The sequence below is a fragment of the Podarcis vaucheri genome, assembly GCF_965113315.1.
Source record: "Podarcis vaucheri genome assembly, chromosome: 18".
Classification (NCBI taxonomy): domain Eukaryota; kingdom Metazoa; phylum Chordata; class Lepidosauria; order Squamata; family Lacertidae; genus Podarcis; species Podarcis vaucheri.
The window spans coordinates 11,126,544-11,148,128 of record NC_138756.1 but is presented as its reverse complement, the minus strand read 5'-3'; the positions used below and the strand labels follow the sequence as shown (position 1 = coordinate 11,148,128).

Below are 21,585 nucleotides of genomic sequence, written 5' to 3'. Positions count from 1 at the left end.
AGTCGGTCACGACTGGACCTAATGGTCCCTTTACCTTTAGCTTTGAAAAATTTCAGTTCCCAGGGTTCTCTGGGGGAAGTAACGCGCGTCAAAGCTGTGTTCAATATCTTTTAGAACAAGGCTTCCCAAACTTTGGTCTCCGCTTGTTTGGGGACTACAACTCCCATCATCCCTAGCTTGCAGGGCCAGGGGTCAGGAAGGATGGGAATTGTAGTTCCAAAAAAAACACGCTGCAGACCCACGTTTGGGAAACCCTCCTTTAGAAAACAGGGCGTGGGCCAGACCCCTCGAAATTACAAGGGCATTCATTCCAATGGGTCTACTCTGGAGTAGGATTCCGCTGAAGCCGAGGGAGCGGGGCCGACGCCTGCTGACACAAGCGCCAGGAATCTGCCACCGTGGCCGTTTCGCTTCTCTTAACGCTACTAGGAAGCAGCATCGCCCGGGGCGGCAACGGGGCGGAGAGTGCGGCGCTCGGCTCCTCCTGCGCTCGGGCGGGTTTTCCTCCGCCCCCGGAGCCTGCCCATTGGCTCCGGCGGCGGCTTGGCCTCGGATCCGCGATGGAGAAAGAGGAGGAGGCGCGGAGCTCTGCGCGCGGTGGTGGTGCCAGCCCGCTTGGGGGCGCCGCGGAACCGGCCAGCTGGACGCGCCTCCGACGCGCACGGGGGGTTTCCCGGAGCCCATAAAAAGCCGGTCGGAGGACGCATGGCTGGACAGAGCCTCCCGCGCGCCCCGGCTCTCCTCTGCCTCCGCTGGGCTCCGTCCGGGCCCGCCCTGGACGCCCGCCTGCTCGGAAGCTGATGCGCCCTGCCCGTGCGCTTTTACGCGCGGCTGGTGCGCTTTTACGCGCGGCTGGGGCGCCATGGGAGACTGCCAGCGGCGGCCGCCGCCGGAGCCTTTGTCTGCGCGCTCCCGGCTCAGCTACTCGGTGGGGCATTTCCTCAACGACCTGTGCGCCTCGATGTGGTTCACCTACTTACTGGTTTACTTCCACTCCATCCTGGGCTATAGCACCAGCCACGCGGGGGCGCTCTTGTTGGTGGGGCAAGTGGCCGACGGCGTCTGCACGCCGCTGGTGGGCTACGAGGCGGATCAGGCCGGCGGCTGCGGGCGCTACGGGAGGAGGAAGTCGTGGCACCTGGCCGGTGAGCTTGCAGCGGCGCGGGAATGGTGGAGAGGGGTGGGAAGAGAGATCCAGAGGGTAGTGGCGTAGCGTGGGGGGTGCAGGGGGGGGGCCGGCCGCACCGGGCGCAACATCTGGGGGTTAGGGTTAGGGGGCGCAAATCCACGGGTTAGGGGGCGCAAATTACTTGCCTTGCCCCGGGTGCTGACAACCCACGCTACGCCACTGCCAGAGGGAGCGGGTTTTTGCAGGAAGAACTGTGGCTTTGCATATATCTAGGAAAAGAGAGAGAGAGGGCCAGGCTGGACAGAACCGGCCTTGCCTGGGGCTTGCCGGATTCTCCTCTGCCCCAGCATCCTGCCTCTGACAGAGGACAGCTGAGCAGATCTCTTCCCGGCGTTTGATTACTTCATTTGTTTCCAAATGTGAGTTGGTTACATTGAAACCTCTCAAAGCCACTTAGCAGCACTGGCATCAGTGACAAAAACAGCTTCGCATTTTATTAAAAAATAAATTGCCCTTTTAAAATGTGGTTTTTTGTGGGGGTTGGGTGGTTGTTTTAATTTTTATTAGGTATTTTGTGGTTTTATATCTTGATTTTGTTCTGTGAACCGCCCTAAGAGCCCCAGGTGTATATAAATTCAATAAATAAAAATTTTATTGTTTATTTTACACACAAATTCCTACAAAGCAACTTGTGGCAACATCACGGTATGGGAAAGCACGTATTTAAAAATGCAATGTGGATTGGCAGTCTTAACAATTTTCAACCCAAGGCACTTAGTATCTGGGATAAGGGTGTGTTTTTTTTAAAAAAAAAAAAAATTGGCTTCTTAAAAGGCTTTTAGCTCCCTTCATGTGTCCCTGGCCATGGAGGGTTGATTTTAGATTACAGTGGTACCTCGGGTTAAGAACTTAATTCGTTCCGGAGGTCCGTACTTAACCTGAAACTGTTCTTAACCTGAAGCACCACTTTAGCTAATGGGGCCTCCTGCTGCCGCCGCGCCGAGAGAGCACGATTTCTGTTCTTATCCTGAAGCAAAGTTCTTAACCTGAAGCACTATTTCTGGGTTAGCGGAGTCTGTAACCTGAAGCATATGTAACCCGAGGTACCACTGTATCTTGATAAATAGCCACTAAGTGCACCTGTGCTTTCCAAAAGAGTCATATGAGGTCAGGTCAGAAAGGTCATCAAGTTCAGCGGTCCATTTTCCACTCCATGTTTCTTTGATATTTGCAAGCAGGACTTGAGGAATACTGCTGTGTTGGCTGGTACGTTTGTTGCCCAGTGGTAGACTGCCATGGCTGGTGGAGGTTTATCTCTCTCAGGTGTGGCAAATGGTGAGAAAGGTGTCCTTGGAGTTGGGAGTCCAGCAGCCACTGTTGCTCCCATTAAATGTAAAGGAACCCCTGACCATTAGGTCCAGTCGTGGCCGACTCTGGGGTTGCGGCACTGATCTCGCTTTACTGGCCGAGGGAGCCGGCGTCCAGCTTCCGGGTCATGTGGCCAGCAGGACTAAGTCGCTTCTGGCGAACCAAAGCAGCGCACGGAAACACCGTTTGCCTTCCCACCGGAGCGGTACCTATTGATCTACTTGCACTTTGATGTGCTTTCGAACTGCTAGGTTGGCAGGAGCAGGGACCGAGCAACGGGAGCTCATCCCCGTCATTGCGGGGATTCGAACCGGCGACCTTCTGATCGGCAAGCCCTAGGCTTCACTGCGTTTAAAACCAAAATTGCATTTGGATAGAAACTGTTTCTCAGGCGGCTAGTCCTAGTCCTCTGGAATCAGGGATAGGGGAACACAGTGGCCATTCATACAGCCCCCATTTTCTTCACATTAAACATGAAAGCCTACAGTTGGTTAGAGCACGCCAAGGTCGCAGGTTCGATCACCGTACGGGACTGCTACATATTCCTGCATTTCAGGGGGTTGGGCTCGGATTTCTTCCAACTCTACAATTGTGTGATTCTATGGAGGGGGGAAACTATGATCAGTTAAGTGCAATGCGTGGTTCCAAGTTCTGCAAACTCTTGTGTCTGAGAGAGTGCCAGGGGAACTTATAGGGCGGCTATTCATAACTCTTATAAAACCTCTCACATCTGTTTTCTCACTTCCCCCTTCTTTGAGCTGTGACTCTTTGTTACATCATCTTGTTCAGAGGTTTGATACCTTGGCCCAAATCTTTCGCATCCATCGAGATCTGCTCCCTTTGCACCTTTGGGAAGAACTGGGCACCTCAGACATAATTATCTCTTCTTAAATGTAAAGGAACCCCTGACCATTAGGTCCAGTCATGGCCGACTCTGGGGTTGCGGCGCTCATCTCGCTTTACTGGCCGAGGGAGCCGGCGTCCAGCTTCCGGGTCATGTGGCCAGCAGGACTAAGCCGCTTCTGGCGAACCAGAGCAGCGCATGGAAACGCCGTTTACCTCCCCGCTGGAGCGGTACCTATTGATCTACTTGCACTTTGACGTGCTTTCGAACTGCTAGGTTGGCAGGAGCAGGGACCGAGCAACGGGAGCTCACCCCGTCATTGTGGGGATTCGAACCAGTGACCTTCTGATCAGCAAGTCCTAGGCTCTGTGGTTTAACCCACAGCGCCATCTCATGTAAAAACACGCTGATTCCCGGACTGTCCGCGGGCCGGATTGAGAAGGCGATTGGGCCGCATCCGGCCCCTGGGCCTTAGGTTGCCTATCCCTGCTCTAGAGAGTTGGACCTGCCTGCCATAGGTGATCAGGAGAGGGGCTTGTCTGCGATCTCCTTTGCCAGATCTCCTTTGCTTTTTTACGCTGAGCCTTGGTTTAGTTTAAGCATTAAAGGTGCCGACTTTGTTTGTTCCCGGCTGGAAGGACGTTGTTCCTGTTTACTCTCCGTTCTGATTCTCTGACTTCCTCCGTTTCCCCTTGCGATGAACTCTTAGGAAAACCTAGCCAGTGGGGTCATAAATTGCTACTTCAGGGTTTTTTTCGACATGCTTGTTGGGACGCTGTGTTCCAACAAGAGCAAGAGCTCCACAAGGCTTATCGCCGCTGCTTCCATTTGCGATGAGTCAGGTCGTTCTGAGAACCCGCGACAAAAGATCACTCAGTCCTAGAATCCTAGAGTTGGACGAGACCACAAGGGCCATCGAGTCCAACCCCCTGGCAAGCAGGAAACACCATCAGAGCACTCCTGACATATGGTTGTCAAGCCTCTGCTTAAAGACCTCCAAAGTAGGAGACTCCACCACACTCCTTGGCAGCAAATTCCACTGTCGAACAGCTCTTACTGCCAGGAAGTTCTTCCTAATGTTTAGGTGGAATCTTCTTTCTTGTAGTTTGGATCCATTGCTCCCTGTCCGCTTCTCCGGAGCAGCAGAAAACAACCTTTCTCCCTCCTCTATGTGACATCCTTTTATATATTTGAACATGGCTATCATATCACCCCTTAAGCTCCTCTTCTCCAGGCTAAACATGCCCAGCTCCCTTAGCCGTTCCTCATAAGGCATCGTTTCCAGGCCTTTGACCATTTTGGTTGCCCTCCTCTGGACACGTTCCAGTTTGTCAGTTTGTCCTGATCGTGTTCCCTCCGGAAGGAAGATCTTCTTCCCTCTCTCCTAATGCTACAACTCGTGGGCATAAAAAAACACAGAATTTAGGGTCCCCCAAAGGTCATCCAGTCCAACCCCGCTTTGCAATGCAGGAATCTCAGCTAAAGCTAAAGCTGGAAATTACAACTATTCCAGAACGCGGCAGCCAGACTGATGACTGGGAGCGGCCGCCGAGACCATATAACACTGGTCTTGAAAGACCGGCATTGGCTCCCAGGACGTTTCTGAGCACAATTCAAAGTGTTGGTGCTGACATTGAAAGCCCTAAACGGCCCAGTAGACCTGAAGGAGCATCTCCACCCCCATCGTCCAGCCCGGACACTGAGGTCCAGCGCCGAGGGCCTTCTGGCGGTTCCCTCACTGCAAAAAGCTAAGCTACAGGGAACCAGGCAGAGGGCCTTCTCGGTGGTGGTGCCCGCCCTTCAGATGTCAAGGAAATAAACAACTATCTGACTTTTAGAAGACGTCTGAAGGCAGCCCTGTTTAGGGAAGCTTTTAATGTTTGATGCATTACAGTATTTTAATATTTTTTTGGAAGCTGCGCGGAGTGGCTGGGGAAGCCCAGCCAGATGGGCGGGGTATAAATAATATATTATTATTATTATTATTATTATTATTATTATTATTATTATATAAAGCAGCCATGACAGATAGCCATCCGACCTCTGCTTCAAGGAAGGAGAGTCCACCTCGCAGGGCGGTTCGGACATTTGGTTATGACCCCGGTCATACCTTCTTTAAACGCTTGTTCCTTTGTACGCACCACTTCTCTCCAAACAATACCCCTTTATCGCTGTTAATTGCACGGTGCGCTGTTTTCAAAGTGAATCGCGAGGCTTTGGCTTGAATCGTCCGCTCGTTCTGCTCTGAGTAGACCCACCAAAAGGAATGGCCGTGACTCGCCGGTTTTCGAAACGCTGGTGTGAGACTTTATATGGCCTTCTGCGAAGGTTATGCATCCTGAACACGACTTCACACTTCCAATCGCCTTCTCTCTTTTTTTTTAATAAATTTTTTTTGAAATATAACAGTAAAAATGAAAAAGAAAAAAGAAAAATACAAAATAAAAACAGTTAAAAACATACATTTTTTCTTTTACTTCTTTTCTTTTAGCTTATTTCCCGGACCTCCTCATACCTCCCTTTTTTGTATTCCACTTCAATTTATTGGTTCAGCAAATCCTTACCATTAGATTTTAACCCATTTATAACCCTTTTTTCATATTCTCTTAAATCATTACAGCTGGAAACCCCTTAGTTGCTATCCAACATCATTCTATCATTCATTAATTTTACAATATTTCTGTAGATAGTCTTTAAATTTCTTCCAGTCTTCTCCAATCGCCTTCTCAATCTGGCCTGCGGACGGTCCAGGAATCAGCATGTTTTGACATGAGTAGAATGTGTCCTTTTATTTAAAACGCATCTCTGGGTTATTTGTGGGGCATAGGAATTTGTTCATATTTTTTCCCCAAAATATAGTCCGCCCCCCCACAAGGTCTGAGGGACAGTGGACCGGCCCCCTGCTGAAAAAGTTTGCTGACCCCTGGCATAAATAATATACACACTCTTGAATCGACCAAAATAAAAAACAACCGTATGCAAATAATAATCTGTGAGTTTACAGAAATTAAACTTAAATTAAATTTATACAGTCTCTTCCCACCCCACCCCCATCTTTTTACTAACATGAAATAGACGTCCGATGATTTCCCCATGCAAACTTTCTTTCTGGTGTTAATAACTGATCGTTATTAACTTACTCTTTCTGTGTTTTCTGATACCTTCTGACAACAGTTTGTACCCTTCTTTCTTAACAGTGACTTTCAGCAAGGGTCATTCAAATGTTGTCATAGGTATTGTAGCAATGTTATGGTTCTGTAAATAACTCATATATATATAGATCCCATTTTTGAAAGGGGCTGTTTGGTGACTGGCTGTGATTTTCAACCTCTCAGCAGCTGAGATTGGAGTCGGGTTGGTTTTTCCGGTGGGCGGCTGATGGCGAAATCTGTGGCCAAAGTCCCATCTCATCGAGGCGATGAGTACAGCTGGTCAACAGTCACATGACCTCTGCTCACATGACCACAAAAAAGTGAGTCTCTGGGGCAAACTCTAGATAGGATTCCCCTTCCTATTCGAGGGTCAGTCGGCCAGCAGCAAGTTAATAATAATAATAATAATAATAATAATAATAATAATAATAATAATTAATGTTTAGTCGTGTCTGACTCTTCGTGACTCCATGGACCAGAGCACGTCAGGCACTCCTGTCTTCCACTGCCTCCCGCAGTTTGGTCAGACTCATATTATTATTATTATTATTATTATTATTATTATTATTATTATTATTAATTTATTATTTATATCCCGCCCATCTGGCTGGGTCTCCCCAGCCACTCTGGGCGGCTTCCAACAAAACATTAAAATACAGCGCTCTGTTAAACATTAAAAGCTTCCCTAAACAGGGCTGCCTTCAGATGTTCAGGCTAGATCCTTATGTTTTACTCGAGAGTAGACCCCTTTGAAATGAACGGGCGCAAGGAACTTGGGTAGATTTGTGTATGTGCAGACACACCCCAGCCTCCGCAAGGCTATGAGGTTTTACCCAGTGTTCGCCCTGCTCAGAGTAAACCCATGGAAACGAATGGCCGCGACTGATTTGGGTCCATTGTTGCCAATCACCGTATTTTTCTCCCTATAAGATGCACCAGACCACAAGACGCACCTAGTTTTTGGAGGAGGAAAACAAGAAGAAAAATATTCTGAATCTCAGAAGCCAGAACAGCAAGAGGGATCGCTGCGCAGTGAAAGCAGCGATCCCTCTTGCTGTTCTGGCTTCTGGGATAGCTGCGCAGCCTGCATTCGCTCCATAAGACGCACACACATTTCCCCTTACTTTGTAGGAGGGGGAAAGTGAGTCTTATAGAGCAAAAAATACGGTAACTGGCTGAGGACTAGGAACTTAGTTTAACTTCAGGAAAGGACCCTAGAGAGCAGATCCGCTGAAACGAACTAACGCCGGATCTGCAACCTAAAAGTTAACTGCTTTGTGCAGAATGCTGTCCTGGGCAGCTTGAATTTTACGGTTTTTTGGTTTTAATTTGTGGCGGTGAAAACCCCAGAAAATAATATCCTGCCGCAGAACGGTTGGCAGAGACACACAAACCTTGGAGGGGAGTGTTAGCTCTTGATAACGCCGTGTGTGTTTGCGAGGGGCAGATAACTCAGCGAAACTTTTTTCTCTTTTAAAAAGAGGAATTGGAAAGTACAGATGCCGTATGCCTCAAACACTGAATAAGTTCCCTTTTCTGACGAAACTTGCAAAAAGGGTATCATTGGCGGACAGTCTCCTTCCTGGTTTTGTTGCTTTCCCAAATCACAGGAGGCTTAATCATCAAAAAGCAAACAGATCCACGTCCGAATTTTTCTGGTTCAAAGTGAATCTGGGAGCAGTTCTAGGTTGGGACAGAGGGTCTTGTGACTGGAGGGGTGGGCAGACTTCTTAGGCTTTAGATAAGCAATGATCTCATAAAGCAGATGAGATTTTTTTCTTCTTCTTCAAAAAGGTGAACTTTGCCCAGGACTGGGGGTGTTGGGGAATGAGGACACACGACCGAGCTACAAGCAATCAGCAAAGCATTTTTGAATCCACTGGGAGATGTGTGTGGGCACATGTGTCTGGATTTTAGCTTCATTTTGTGATGACATCTGTTGTTGTTTAGTTGTTTAGTCATGTCCGACTCTTCGTGACCCCCTGGACCAGAGCACGCCAGGCACTCCTGTCTTCCACTGCCTCCCGCAGTTTGGTCAAACTCATGCTGGCAGCTTCGAGAACACTGTCCCACCATCTCGTCCTCTGTCGTCCCCTTCTCCTTGTGCCCTCCATCTTTCCCAACATCAGGGTCTTTTCCAGGGAGTCTTCTCTTCTCATGAGGTGGCCAAAGTCTTGGAGCCTCAGCTTCAGGATCTGTCCTTCCAGGGAGCACTCAGGGCTGATTTCCTACAGAATGGAGAGGTTTGGTCTTCTTGCAGTCCATGGGACTCTCAAGAGTCTCCTCCAGCACCAGAATTCAAAAGCACCACTGAGTTGGATTTGTGGCGCTGCAGAGGGGTTGTTTTGTGCTTGTTGGTGCAGCACTTTGGCTTTAAACAATAGCAAGCCAAGATGAAGACAAAAGGGTGTGATTAACTTGGCTGGGAAACAGGGGCATGTAAATATCTCTTTTGCAACATGGTGGAGGTCGAGGGAGTGGCAAGGGCAAGCCCTGATGATCAAGTTTTCCCACCAACATTTGATGTATTCATGATGTAATTTTAGGTGTGTTGTGGGTATCTCTGTAAAACTGATAAAAAGTGGGAGCCATCCTTTGTTGGAAAATGTCGATCGCTTCTCCTATCTGGGGAGGAATCTTTCCACAAGGGCCGACATTGATGCTGAAATCCATCATCGCCTGCGTTCTGCGAGTGCGTCTTTCTCCCGATTGAAGCGCAGAGTGTTTGAGGACTGGGACATTCGCAGGGAAACCAAAATGCTTGTGATATAAACAGATTTACTTTTACTTTTCACTTGTTTACAAAGCTGTTGCACTGCCAACCTTACTGTATGCTCGTGAAACGTGGACCACTTATAAACGCCATCTCCAACTCCTCAAAAGATTCCATCAACGGTGTCTCCGAAAATTTTTACACATCACTTGGGACAACAGGCAAACTAATCATAGAATCATAGAATCATAGAGTTGGAAGAGACCCCAAGGGCCATCGAGTCCAACCCCCTGCCAAGCAGGAAACACCATCAGAGCACTCCTGACATATGGTTGTCAAGCCTCTGCTTAAAGACCTCCAAAATAGGAGACTCCACCACACTCCTTGGCAGCAAATTCCACTGTCAAACAGCTCTTACTGTCAGGAAGTTCTTCCTAATGTTTAGGTGGAATCTTCTTTCTTGTAGTTTGGATCCATTGCTCCGTGTCCGCTTCTCTGGAGCAGCAGAAAACAACCTTTCTCCCTCCTCTATGTGACATCCTTTTCTATATTTGAACATGGCTATCATATCACCCCTTAACCTCCTCTTCTCCAGGCTAAACATGCCCAGCTCCCTTAGCCGTTCCTCATAAGGCATCGTTTCCAGGCCTTTGACCATTTTGGTTGCCCTCCTCTGGACACGTTCCAGTTTGTCAGTCCTGGAAGAAGCAAAGATCGCCAGTGTCAAAGCAATGATTCTTCAACGTCAACTTCGTTGGACTGGTCATGTTGTGTGGATGCCAAATTGCCTTCTAAATCCGGCCCACGGATGGTCCGGGAATCAGCGTATTTTTACATGAGTAGAATGTGTCCTTTTATTTAAAATGCATCTCTGGGTTATTTGTGGGGCATAGGAATTCGTTCCTATTTTCCCCCAAAATATAGTCTGGCTCACCACATGGTCTGAGGGACGGTGGACTGACCCAAGGCTGAAAAAGTTTGCTGATCGCCTGGCTTAGGGCCTCATCAAACCTAAATCCAGCCCCGGATCCCACTGTACAGTAGTACCTCGGATTACATACGCTTCAGGTTACACACTCCGCTAACCCAGAAATAGTGCTTCAGGTTAAGAACTTTGCTTCAGGATGAGAGAACAGAAATCGGGCTCTGGTGGCGCGGCAGCAGCAGGAGGCCCCATTAGCTAAAGTGGTGCTTCAGGTTAAGAACAGTTTCAGGTTAAGTACGGACCTCCAGAACGAATTAAGTATTTAACTCGAGGTACCACTGTATATACCATTTTTTTGCTCTATAAGACTCACTTTTCCCCTCCTAAAAAGTAAGGGGAAATGTGTGTGTGCGTCTTATGGAGCGAATGCAGGCTGCGCAGCTATCCCAGAAGCCAGAACAGCAAGAGGGATCACTGCTTTCGCTGCGCAGCGATCCCTCTTGCTGTTCTGGCTTCTGAGATTCAGAATATTTTTTTTCTTGTTTTCCTCCTCCAAAAACTAGGTGCGTCTTGTGGTCTGGTGCGTCTTATAGAGCGAAAAATACGGTATATTGAGCAGTCCGTAAGTGCTTGTTAAATAAACGGAGAGCATTTTTGCAGAGCCTGCTCCCAGTGTTTTAAAATGTCCCTTCCTTCTATCTCTCTCTTATTTCCTTCTCCTTTAGGTACCATCTGCGTCCTCCTGTCCTTCCCCTTCATTTTCAACCCTTGCCTGGGATGCTCGGATAACACCCCCCAGTTTGCAGCCCTCATCTACTTCATCCCCTTCATCGTCATCTTCCAGTTCGGCTGGGCCGCCACCCAAATCTCCCACCTCTCTCTCATCCCAGAGTTGGTGGACAGCGATCATGGAAAAGTGGAGCTCACAGCTTTCCGGTGAGGCCTGGCGCTCAACCAAAGGACTTTCTCGCCCTGATCTGGCCACAGTGATCCACGCGACGGTCACCTCCAGGCTTGACTACTGTAATTCGCTCTACGCGGGGCTGCCCTTGAAGCTGACCCAGAAACTCCAGCGGGTGCAGAACGCCGCGGCGAGGCTCCTTACGGGGTCCTTGCCGCGGGATCACTTTCATCCAGCGCTTTACCAACCGCACTGGCTCCCGGTGGAGTACAGGGTCAGGTTTAAGGTGCTGGTTTTGACCTTTAAAGCCCCATGCAGCCTAGGACCCTCATACCTACAGGACCGCCTCTCCTGGTACGCCCCGCGGAAGACCTTAAGGTCCACAAATGACAACACTTTGGAGGTCCCAGGTCGCAAGGTGGTTAGATTGGTCTCAACCAGAGCCAGGGCCTTTTCAGCACTGGCCCCGGCTTGGTGGGACGCTCTGTCACAAGAGACCAGGGCCCTGCGGGACTTGACATCTTTCCGCAGGGCCTGCAAGACAGAGCTGTTCCGCCTGGCCTTTGGTTTGGACTCCGTCTGACCCTTATGTTTCCCTCCCCTTGTGGTCTTGATTTATCGGCTACTATTAAAATGAGGCTGCATTTTAAATTGCATTTTAACCTGTATTTTAAATTGTGTGTCGTCCCCCCCCTTATGTTTTTACTGTAATTTTACTGGTGTTAGCCGCCCTGAGCCCGGCTCTGGCCGAGTATAAATAAAATTAATCATAGAATCATAGAATCCTAGAGTTGGAAGAGACCACAAGGGCCATCGAGTCCAACCCCCTGCCAAGCAGGAAACACCATCAGAGCACTCCTGACATATGGTTGTCAAGCCTCTGCTTAAAGACCTCCAAAGGAGGAGACGCCACCACACTCCTTGGCAGCAAATTCCACTGTCAAACAGCTCTTACTGTCAGGAAGTTCTTCCTAATGTTTAGGTGGAATCTTCTTTCTTGTAGTTTGGATCCATTGCTCCGTGTCCGCTTCTCTGGAGCAGCAGAAAACAACCTTTCTCCCTCCTCTATGTGACATCCTTTTATATATTTGAACATGGCTATCATATCACCCCTTAACCTCCTCTTCTCCAGGCTAAACATGCCCAGCTCCCTTAGCCGTTCCTCATAAGGCATCGTTTCCAGGCCTTGGACCATTTGGGTTGCCCTCCTCTGAATACATCAAATGTATTAATAATCATGATTAAATTCCATCCTTGAACCGCGCGATTCCTGACCACATCCTCTCCCGTGGCTTTTACAGGTATGCCTTCACCGTCATGGCTAACATCACCGTTTATGCAGCGGCTTGGCTACTCCTTCACTTCCAGGTGGGCCACCGCGGGCAGCCAGAACAGAGTCACCACCTCGGCCGCCATGACATCCCCGTCTTTCGGGTGAGTGCAAGGAAGAAGCGGAACTCTTCCACCAGACTCCTTAATTGCTCCTGGGCCTCTGATGACGATGGTGGTGATGATGATAATAATAAAAACAACCAACAACAAATAATAATAACTAATAATAATGCAGTGGTACCTCAGGTTACATACGCTTCAGGTTACAGACTCCGCTGACCCAGAAATAGTACCTCGGGTTAAGAACTTTGCTTCAGGATGAGAACAGAAATCGTGCTCCGGCGGCAGCAGGAGGCCCCATTAGCTAAAGTGGTGCTTCAGGTTAAGAACAGTTTCAGGTTAAGAACAGACCTCCGGAACGAATTAAGTACTTAACCCGAGGTACCACTGTAATTTCTAATACACCACCCATCTGGAAGGCACCACCACCGAGAAGGCCCTCTGCCTGGTTCCCTGCAACCTTCTCTTTTAAATCAGAACCAGTGAAGGCGGTGAAGGTCCTGTGTGAGTGTCTGGAGGCGGTTGGAGGATGGATGGCGGCTAATGGATTGAGGTTGGATCCTGACAAGACAGAAGGACTGTTTTGGGGGGACAGGGGGCGGGCGGGGGTGGGGGACTCCCTGGTCCTGAATGGGATCACTGTGCCCCCGAAGGACCAGGTGCGCAGCCTGGGGGTCATTCTGGACTCACAGCTGTCCATGGAGGCGCAGGTCAATTCTGTGTCCAGGGCAGCTCCACCTGGTACGCAGGATGAGACCCTCCCTGCGGGCGGACTGCCTGGCCAGAGTAGAATAAGAATATGTGGTAGTCAATATTAAGGATTAGAATATTAATAAAGGAGAAGAGGTTAGTCATTGAAAAGAATCAATATACCGTATTTTTCGCTCCATAAGACTCGCTTTTCCCCTACTAAAAAGTAAAATGTGTGTGCGTCTTATGGAGCAAATGCAGGCTGCGCAGCCATCCCAGAAGCCAGATCAGCAAGAGGAATTGCTGCTTTCGCTGCGCAGCGATCCCTCTTGCTGTTCTGGCTTCTGGGATTCAGAATATTTTTTTTCTTGTTTTCCTCCTCCAAAAACTAGGTGCGTCTTGTGGTCTGGTGCGTCTTATAGAGCGAAAAATACGGTAATTAGAAGTATGAATTTGGAGAACTGACATAATGAAATTCAGTTACAGGGGAGTTGAGGAAGTCAAATTCTCAACGTAATGAGAATTAGGTATGTGAAGAAACCATTTTTCTTTGTGTTTAGGTTATTGTAGTATAATGTGCTTTTCTTTGTTGTGTGTTTTGTTACGCCATTTTTGTGAGAAATGTTGAAAATCAATAATTTTTTGGGGGGGAAAAAAGAAAATCAAAGCCTTTCTCTTCCTCCACCGAATTCAGAACCTGTCTCTGATCGTGGTGGGCATCGGTGCCGTCACTTCGCTTCTCTTCCATCTGGGCACGAAAGAAAAGAGTGCCCCGGTTTCCAGGCTCCCGGATCCTGAGGAACGGACCCCCCTGTTGCCCCCGGATCGAAAAACCCCAGCTCGGCCCCTGCTGCTTTGGAAACATTGGCTTTTGGAACCTTCTTTCTACCAGGTGAGTTCAAGCGATGAGGGAGCAAGGAGATGATTGGCCCCAGGCAGGTGACTGGGTCTCTATTGCCTTAGCCCCACGGGATATAGGGGGCCTAGCCCCAATTCCAGGATACTGAGGGCCTTCTGGTGATTCCCTCCCTGCGAGAAGCGAGGTTGCAGGGAACCAGGCAGAGGGCCTTCTCGGTGGTGGCGCCCTCCCACCAGATGTCAAGGAAATAAACAACTATCTGACTTTTAGAAGGCAGCCCTGGTGCTGATTTTGAAAGCCCTAAATGGCCGTGTATCCCCGAAGGAGCGTCTCCACCCCCATCATCCAGCCCGGACACCTGGGTCCATCTCTGAGGGCCTTCTGGCAGTTCCCTCCCTGCGAGAAATGAAATTACAGGGAGCCAGGCACAGGGCCTTCTCGGTGGTGGCGCCTGCCTAGCCCTCCCATCAGATGTCAAGGAAATAAACAACTATCTGACTTTTGGAAGAGACCTGAAGGCAGCCCTGTTTGGGGAAGCTTTTAATGTTTGATGTATTTTGATATTTTGTTGGAAGCCGCCCAGAGTGGCAGGGGAAGCCCAGCCAGATGGGCGGGGTATAAATAATAAATTATTATCATTATTATTAGCCCAATGAAGCTGATCTTTGTGTGGTTAACTATTGAGATCCACCTCTTTCATGGATGGGCTGTGATTATTATTATTATTTTCTCCTGGAGGATACTCTCATACCTCTTGTTACGTCCGCTTCAGGTTATATTCTTTCAGGATACGTCCCGCGGTGACCCGGAAGTAACAGAAAGGGTAACTTCTGGTTTTCGCCACTCGCGCATGCGCAGATGCTCGAAATGACGTTATGCACGGAAGCGGTGAATCACGGGTCGCGTTCTGCTCATGTAGCGAATGGGGCACTGTACGGTTTGGGTTGTTCTTTCCCTATAATTCTGGTGTTTTTTTTACAGAGGTTATTTTAAACATCCTTTACAGTTCGTTATATATCATTTTTCAGTAAGCTTTAACCTCGCTACAGTGGTCCCTTGGTTCTCAAACGCCTCGGTACTCAAACAACTTGGAACCCAAACACTTCAAACCCGGATGTAAGCATTCCGGTTTTCGAACTTTTTTTGGAAACTGAACGTGATCCGTTTTGAGTGTTGCACTTCCGATGTGAGTGCCACACTTTTCCGTGTATAAGACTAGGGTTTTTTTACTTACAAATTATGTGGAAAAACTGCGGGTCGTCATTATACACGGGGCAATCTCCCCCCCTATTTTCTTAAATCGGAGTCCCTAAAAATTGGGAGCATCTTAAAGGTAAAGGTAAAGGGACCCCTGACCGTTAAGTCCAGTCGTGGCCGACTCTGGGGTTGCGGCGCTCATCTTGCTTTACTGGCCGAGGGAGCCAGCGTACAGCTTCCAGGTCATGTGGCCAGCAGGACTGAGCCGCTTCTGGCGAACCAGAGCAGCGCACGGAAACGCCGTTTACCTTCCCGCTGGAGCGGTACCTATTTATCTACTTGCGCTGGTGTGCTTTTAAACTGCTAGGTTGGCAGGAGCAGGGACCGAGCAACGGGAGCTCACCCCGTCAAGGGGATTCGAACCGCCGACCTTCTGATCAGCAAGTCCTAGGCTCTGTGGTTTAGACCACAGCGCCACCCGTGCCCCAGGGAGCATCTTATACACGGAAAAATACAGTATATAATAATCCTCCTTTCACTGTCTCTCCTCTTCTTTCTTTCCAGGTGGCAATATTGTATATGGCCACACGGCTCATCGTCAACCTCTCTCAAACCTACATTGCGATGTACCTCACCAATTCACTCATGCTCCCTAAGGTGAGTCCGACTGGAGTTAGGCTTGAGGATTGAAGCATCCTTCACCTGGTTGCTAAGGCAACCGGCTCCTGAGGATTCGAGGGACCAGTTTCGTTTCCACCCCCCAAATTTTTTTATTGGTTTTCCAAATTTATAACAAACATAAAAGAAAAACATTACAATATAAAAAGCAGACAGACAGAAAGACATTTATCCTAACTTTTACAGTCCCACTTTTGTTAGGTGACTTTCTTGAATGCCTCTAGCCGAGTTTCCATCTAACTCATTGTAGCAGTTTTCCAACACTATTTTCAAATAAAATTAACTTCAATTAACATCTTTCTTTCTTTTCATGTTAACGTCTATCCACAGGGTTATGCAATTGTTACATATTCCACTCCTAAGCCAATCATTGCTTAATGTGGATTACGAAATTGTTGCTAATATTTTGGCCGATAGGTTGAAGAAGGTTCTGTCAGATTATATGCCTGGACATATGAAGGAGAATGTTAGGAATATAATCGACATTTTGCAAAGATTAGAAGTTCAAGGGACCAATTTCAAAACACACCCACCCACACCCCGGGCTCTCTTGTGGAGTTACAGAAATCTAGCTGTTTTTGGAGCAGGATTTGCCAATCAGGGGAGATTTGCAGAGGGTTGCCACACATGCATGGCGCCAGCGGTTTGCCATTTCTGGCGACATCTCGTGAGAGACCCCCAAAATCTCCCAGGGGCTTCCGAGACCCTGGTAATCAAGGCTCTTGTGAGCTCTCGTTGAAAGCCGCTGTTTTTCTCATGAGGTGGCGGTTGAGTTCTGCCTCAGTCTGGATGGTCCGGTCCGATATATAACAAAATATTAAAAACACGACAAAACATCAAACATTAAATACTTCCCTAAACAGGGCTGCCTTCAGATGTCTTCTAAAAGTCAGGTAGTTGTTTATCTCCTTGACATCTGACGGAAGGACGTTCCACGGGGCGGGCGCCACCACCGAGAAGGCCCTCTGCCTGGTTCCCTGTAACTTGGCTTCTCGCAATGAGGGAACCGCCAGAAGGCCCTCGGGAGATGGACCCCGGTGTCCGGGCAGAACGATGGGGGTGGAGACGCTCCTTCAGGGATACTGGGCCATTTAGGGCTTTCAAGGTCAGCACCAACACTTTGAATTGTGCTTGGAAACATCCTGGGAGCCAATATAGGTCTTTCAGAACTGGGGTTATAGGGTCTCAGCAGCCGCTCCCAGTCACCAGTCTGGCTGCCGTATTCTGGATTAATTGCAGTTTCCGGGTCACCTTCCAAGGCAGCTCCACGGAGAGTGCATGGCAGTAGTCCAAGCAGGAGATAACCAGAGCATGCACCACTCTGGCCAGACAGTCTGCGGGCAGGGAGGGTCTCATCCTGCATACCAGATAGAGCTGGGAGGCGGCTGGTCCTGGTTTTCAGCTCTTCCTCCTCCAGAGATAACAGAGTCCATCCCGTTTTTCCCCCTGACTCTTGCCTTCCTACAGAGGTTCATCGCCACGATCCCCCTGGTGATGTACATTAGCGGCTTCCTTTCCTCGTTTCTGATGAAGACTGTGAACAAGAAGATTGGCAGAAATGTGAGTAGCTCACATGCATCTCTGGGTTATTTGTGGGGCATAGGAATCTGTTCATTATCTTTACCGTATTTTCCGCTCTATAAGACGCACCAGACCACAAGACACACCTAGTTTTTGGAGGAGGAAAACAAGAAAACAAATATTCTGAATCTCAGAAGCCAGAAGAGCAAGAGGGATCGCTGCGCAGTGAAAGCAGCAATCCCTCTTGCTGTTCTGGCTTCTGGGATAGCTGCGCAGCCTGCATTCGCTCCATAAGACGCACACACATTTCCCCTTACTTTTTAGGAGGGGAAAAGTGAGTCTTATAGAGCAAAAAATACGGTATTTCAAAATAGAGTCCGGCCCCCTACAAGGTCTGAGGGACAGTGAACCGGCCCCCTGCTGAAAAAGTTTGCTGATCCGTGGTCTAGTGTTTCTCTTCCCCTCTATAATTTTTCAAATTCTCTTCCTTTCTCTCCTTTATGTTTAGCTCACCTACTTTGTGGGCTTGCTAATCATCCTGGCGTTTGCTTCCTGGGTGGCTTTGGCTGAAAGAATCGGCGTGGAGATCTATGGGGCAGCCGTCCTCTTGGGCACTGGTTCGGCCACAATCCTGGTGACTTCTCTCTCCATGACGGCCGACCTCATCGGCAGCAACACAGTACGTAATGTGGGCATGCGCAGAGCGCACGGGCGATCTTGCCAGGGAAACATGCACACATACATCATCAGTATGCCGGTGATGCCCGGCTCTACCTCTATTTTAAATCTGAACCAGTGAAGATCCTGTGTGAGTGCCTGGAGGCAGTTGGAGGATGGATGGCGGCTAACAGATTGAGGTTGAATCCTGACAAGACAGAAGGACTGTTTTTGGAGGACAGGAGGCGGGCAGGTGTGGAGGACTCCCTGGTCCTGAATGGGGTCACTGTGCCCCTGAAGGACCAAGTGTGCAGCCTGGGAGGCATTCTGGACTCACAGCTGTCCATGGAGGCGCAGGTCAAATCTGTGTCCAGGGCATCTCCATCTGGGACGCAGGATGAGACCCTCCCTGTCCGCAGACTGTCTCCCCAGAGTGGTGCATGCTCTGGCTATCTCCTGCTTGGACTACTGCCATGCGCTCTCTGTGGGGCTACCTTTGAAGGTGACCCAGAAACTCACTAGGGCAGGCATCCCCAAACTTGCACTTTGACGTGCTTTCAAACTGCTAGGTTGGCAGGAGCAGGGACCGAGCAACGGGAGCTCACCCCGTCATTGCGGGGATCCGAACCGCCAACCTTCTGATCGGCAAGCCCTAGGCTCTGTGGTTTAACCCACAGCGCCACCCGCGTCCCTTATTATAATTATAATTATGTCATAAATTATCCCATTCCATCTTCATAACACACTTTACAGTACATTTCGAATTATAGCTATTTTAAATTCTGTGTGTATGTACATCGAGCTTTCCTGGAGCCCAAATGGCAATCTCGTTTTCTCCAACAGCACAGCGGTGCCTTCGTCTACGGAGCCATGAGCTTCACAGATAAAGTCGCCAATGGAGTGGGCGTGATGATCATCCAGAACTTGCACCCGTGCCCGTAAGTAGGAATGTTACCAGCTGAAGCCGCAAACCGTAACATAACAGTATGCAGCAATTGCAGGGTGCAAGACGCCAGTGTGGTGTAGTGGTTAAGAGCGGTAGTCACGTAATCTGGGAAACCGGGTTTGCGTCTCCGCTCCTCCACCTGCAGCTGCTGGGTAACCTTGGGCCAGTCACGCTTCTCTGAAGTCTCTCAGCCCCACTCACCCCACAGAGGGTTTGTTGTGGGGGAGGAAGGGAAAGGAGAATGTGAGCCGCTTTGAGACGCGGGTGGCGCTGTGGGCTAAAGCCTCAGCGCCTAGGGCTTGCCGATTGAAAGGTCGGCGGTTCGAATCCCCGCGGCGGGGTGCGCTCCCGCTGCTCGGTCCCAGCGCCTGCCCACCTAGCAGTTCGAAAGCACCCCCGGGGGCAAGTAGATAAATAGGTACCGCTTACCAGCGGGAAGGTAAACGGCGTTCCGTGTGCGGCTCTGGCTCGCCAGAGCAGCGTTGTCACGCTGGCCACGTGACCCGGAAGTGTCCCCGGACAGCGCTGGCCCCCGGCCAATAGATGTGAGATGGGCGCACAAACCCCAGAGTCTGTCAAGACTGGCCCGTTCGGGCAGGGGTACCTTTACCTTTACCTTTTAAAGGGAGTGAAAGGCGGGATATCAAATCCAAACTCTTCTTCTTCTTCTTCTTCTTCCTGGTGAGAGCAATTCTGAGAAGGAACAGCTCTTGGATAATAAACTTGATTTGAAATAGGCGTATAATCATTTCGATCTCAACTTGGCCACTGTATTTTTTGCTCTATAAGACGCACCAGACCACAAGACGCACCTAGTTTTGGGAGGAGGAAAACAAGAAAAAAAATATTCTGAATCTCAGAAGCCAGAACAGGAAGAGGGATCTCTGCGCAGTGAAAGCAGCGATCCCTCTTGTTGTTCTGGCTTCTGGGATAGCTGCGCAGCCTGCATTCACTCCATAAGACGCACACACATTTCCCCTTACTTTTAAGGAGGGAAAAAGGGAGTCTTATAGAGCAAAAAATATGGGTGGGGTATAAATAAATTATTATTATTATTATTATTATTATTATTATTATTATTATTATTATTATTATTAACAAGCCCCTGTTGCCTTCCCCTTTTCCTTCTCTCTCCCCAGGACGGAACACTGTTGCGGCAATTGCGTTCCCTTTTACCGTTGGGTGATGGTGGCTGTCACCGGAGGAATGGCTGTCGTCGCCACCCTGGGCCTCGCCTGCATAATGATTTGGCCCATCCGCGTCCGGTTCCGTAAGTCGGGTTTCGTTTTGCCTTGGGGGGCGGGGAGACGGGGAACCCGGCCGGCGAAAGAGGTGTCCCCTCAGAACGAACGAATGAATTTTTTATTTGTTACAAGTAGGTAGCCGTGTTAGTCTGCCGTAGTCGAAACAAAATAAAAATAAAAAAATCCTTCCAGTAGCACCTTAAAGGTAAAGGGACCCCTGACCATTAGGTCCAGTCGTGGCTGACTCTGGGGTTGCGGTGCTCATCTCGCTTTACTGGCCGAGGGAGCCGGCGTACAGCTTCCGGGTCATGTGGCCAGCAGGACTAAGCCGCTTCTGGCGAACCAGAGCAGCGCACGGAAACGCCGTTTACCTTCCCGCCGGAGCGGTGCCTACTTATCTACTTGCACTTTGTGCTTTCGAACTGCTAGGTTGGCAGGAGCAGGGACTGAGCAACGGGAGCTCACCCTGTCATTTCAGGGATTCGAACCACAGACCTTCTGATCGGCACGTCCTAGGCTCTGTGGTTTAACCCACAGCACCACCCACATCCCTATATATAACCTTAGAGTTCCTATAACAAAACCTAAATGAACAGCTTCAGCTACCTTCGTTTCTCGCTTCTTCCTGCAGATGATGTCTCCATTTCGGGACTGGCCGGCACACAATCACGGGAACTCGGAGACTCCGAAGGCGGCCAAAATCCCGGTGTCGTCAACTGAGGCTCTGTTTCCTTTGGAAGCGGAGCGAGCCGGAAGACGCCAAGGCAAGGAAGACGCAAAGACTCGGCTGCCCTCCCCTCGAACCAACTGGATTCCTCTTGAGAATTGGGACCATTCGCAACTCTTTCCTTTCCCCCCTCCTTGCACATTTTGCACAGTTCCTTCTCGTCACCTGCCCTGAACTTCCTTTTGCACATCGAACACAAAGGTTACTAGACCTCACGAAGGAAGACATTCTCCACCCACCCAGCCCGTATCTTCCCTGCCCTCGCCACATCAGACCACTTTTATATACATATATAAATATAAATCTACTTGTATATAAGAATTATAAATAAAGGTGTGTGTTTTTATTAAAAAAGAAAAGAAAAAGGAAGTTTAAGTAAAGCTGTTTCTTTTATGTCTGTCTCTTCGCTAAGTCATAAAACCCGGACGTTGAAGCCAATGTTGTTTTAGTTTTTATATATATATATATTTCGCTTTATTGATTCCAAAAAGAAAACAGTCAACGAAAAGACTTGTAACACATTACAAAAAGATATAATGGTTTCGTAATACGTGTCTTCTATGGCATGGGGAGGCAACGCTAAGACCCGGGGGCCGGATCCAGCCCAATCGCCTTCTCAATCCGGCCCGCGGACAGTCCGGG

General features: G+C 49.1%; 1 protein-coding gene across 2 annotated transcripts; it reads left to right on the top strand.

Moving 5' to 3' along the window:
- The first annotated feature begins 511 nt into the window (after positions 1-511).
- Positions 512-21,312, top strand: MFSD12 (major facilitator superfamily domain containing 12). 2 transcript variants are annotated; one of them, XM_082206480.1, is made up of 10 exons: positions 569-1,145; positions 10,857-11,067; positions 12,334-12,466; positions 13,809-14,006; positions 15,735-15,827; positions 17,316-17,408; positions 17,878-18,048; positions 18,870-18,964; positions 20,112-20,242; positions 20,848-21,312. In XM_082206480.1, the coding sequence occupies exons 1-10, from the start codon at positions 863-865 to the stop codon at positions 20,934-20,936; spliced, it is 1,497 nt and encodes a 498-aa protein (XP_082062606.1). In that variant the 5' UTR covers positions 569-862; the 3' UTR covers positions 20,937-21,312. The 2 variants fall into 2 exon arrangements, 1 of the variants encoding a protein (XP_082062606.1); XR_014215170.1 differs by lacking the exons at positions 20,112-20,242; positions 20,848-21,312 and adding an exon at positions 19,659-19,792 and having other exon boundaries at positions 512-1,145; positions 18,870-19,054.
- The last annotated feature ends 273 nt before the right edge of the window (positions 21,313-21,585 follow it).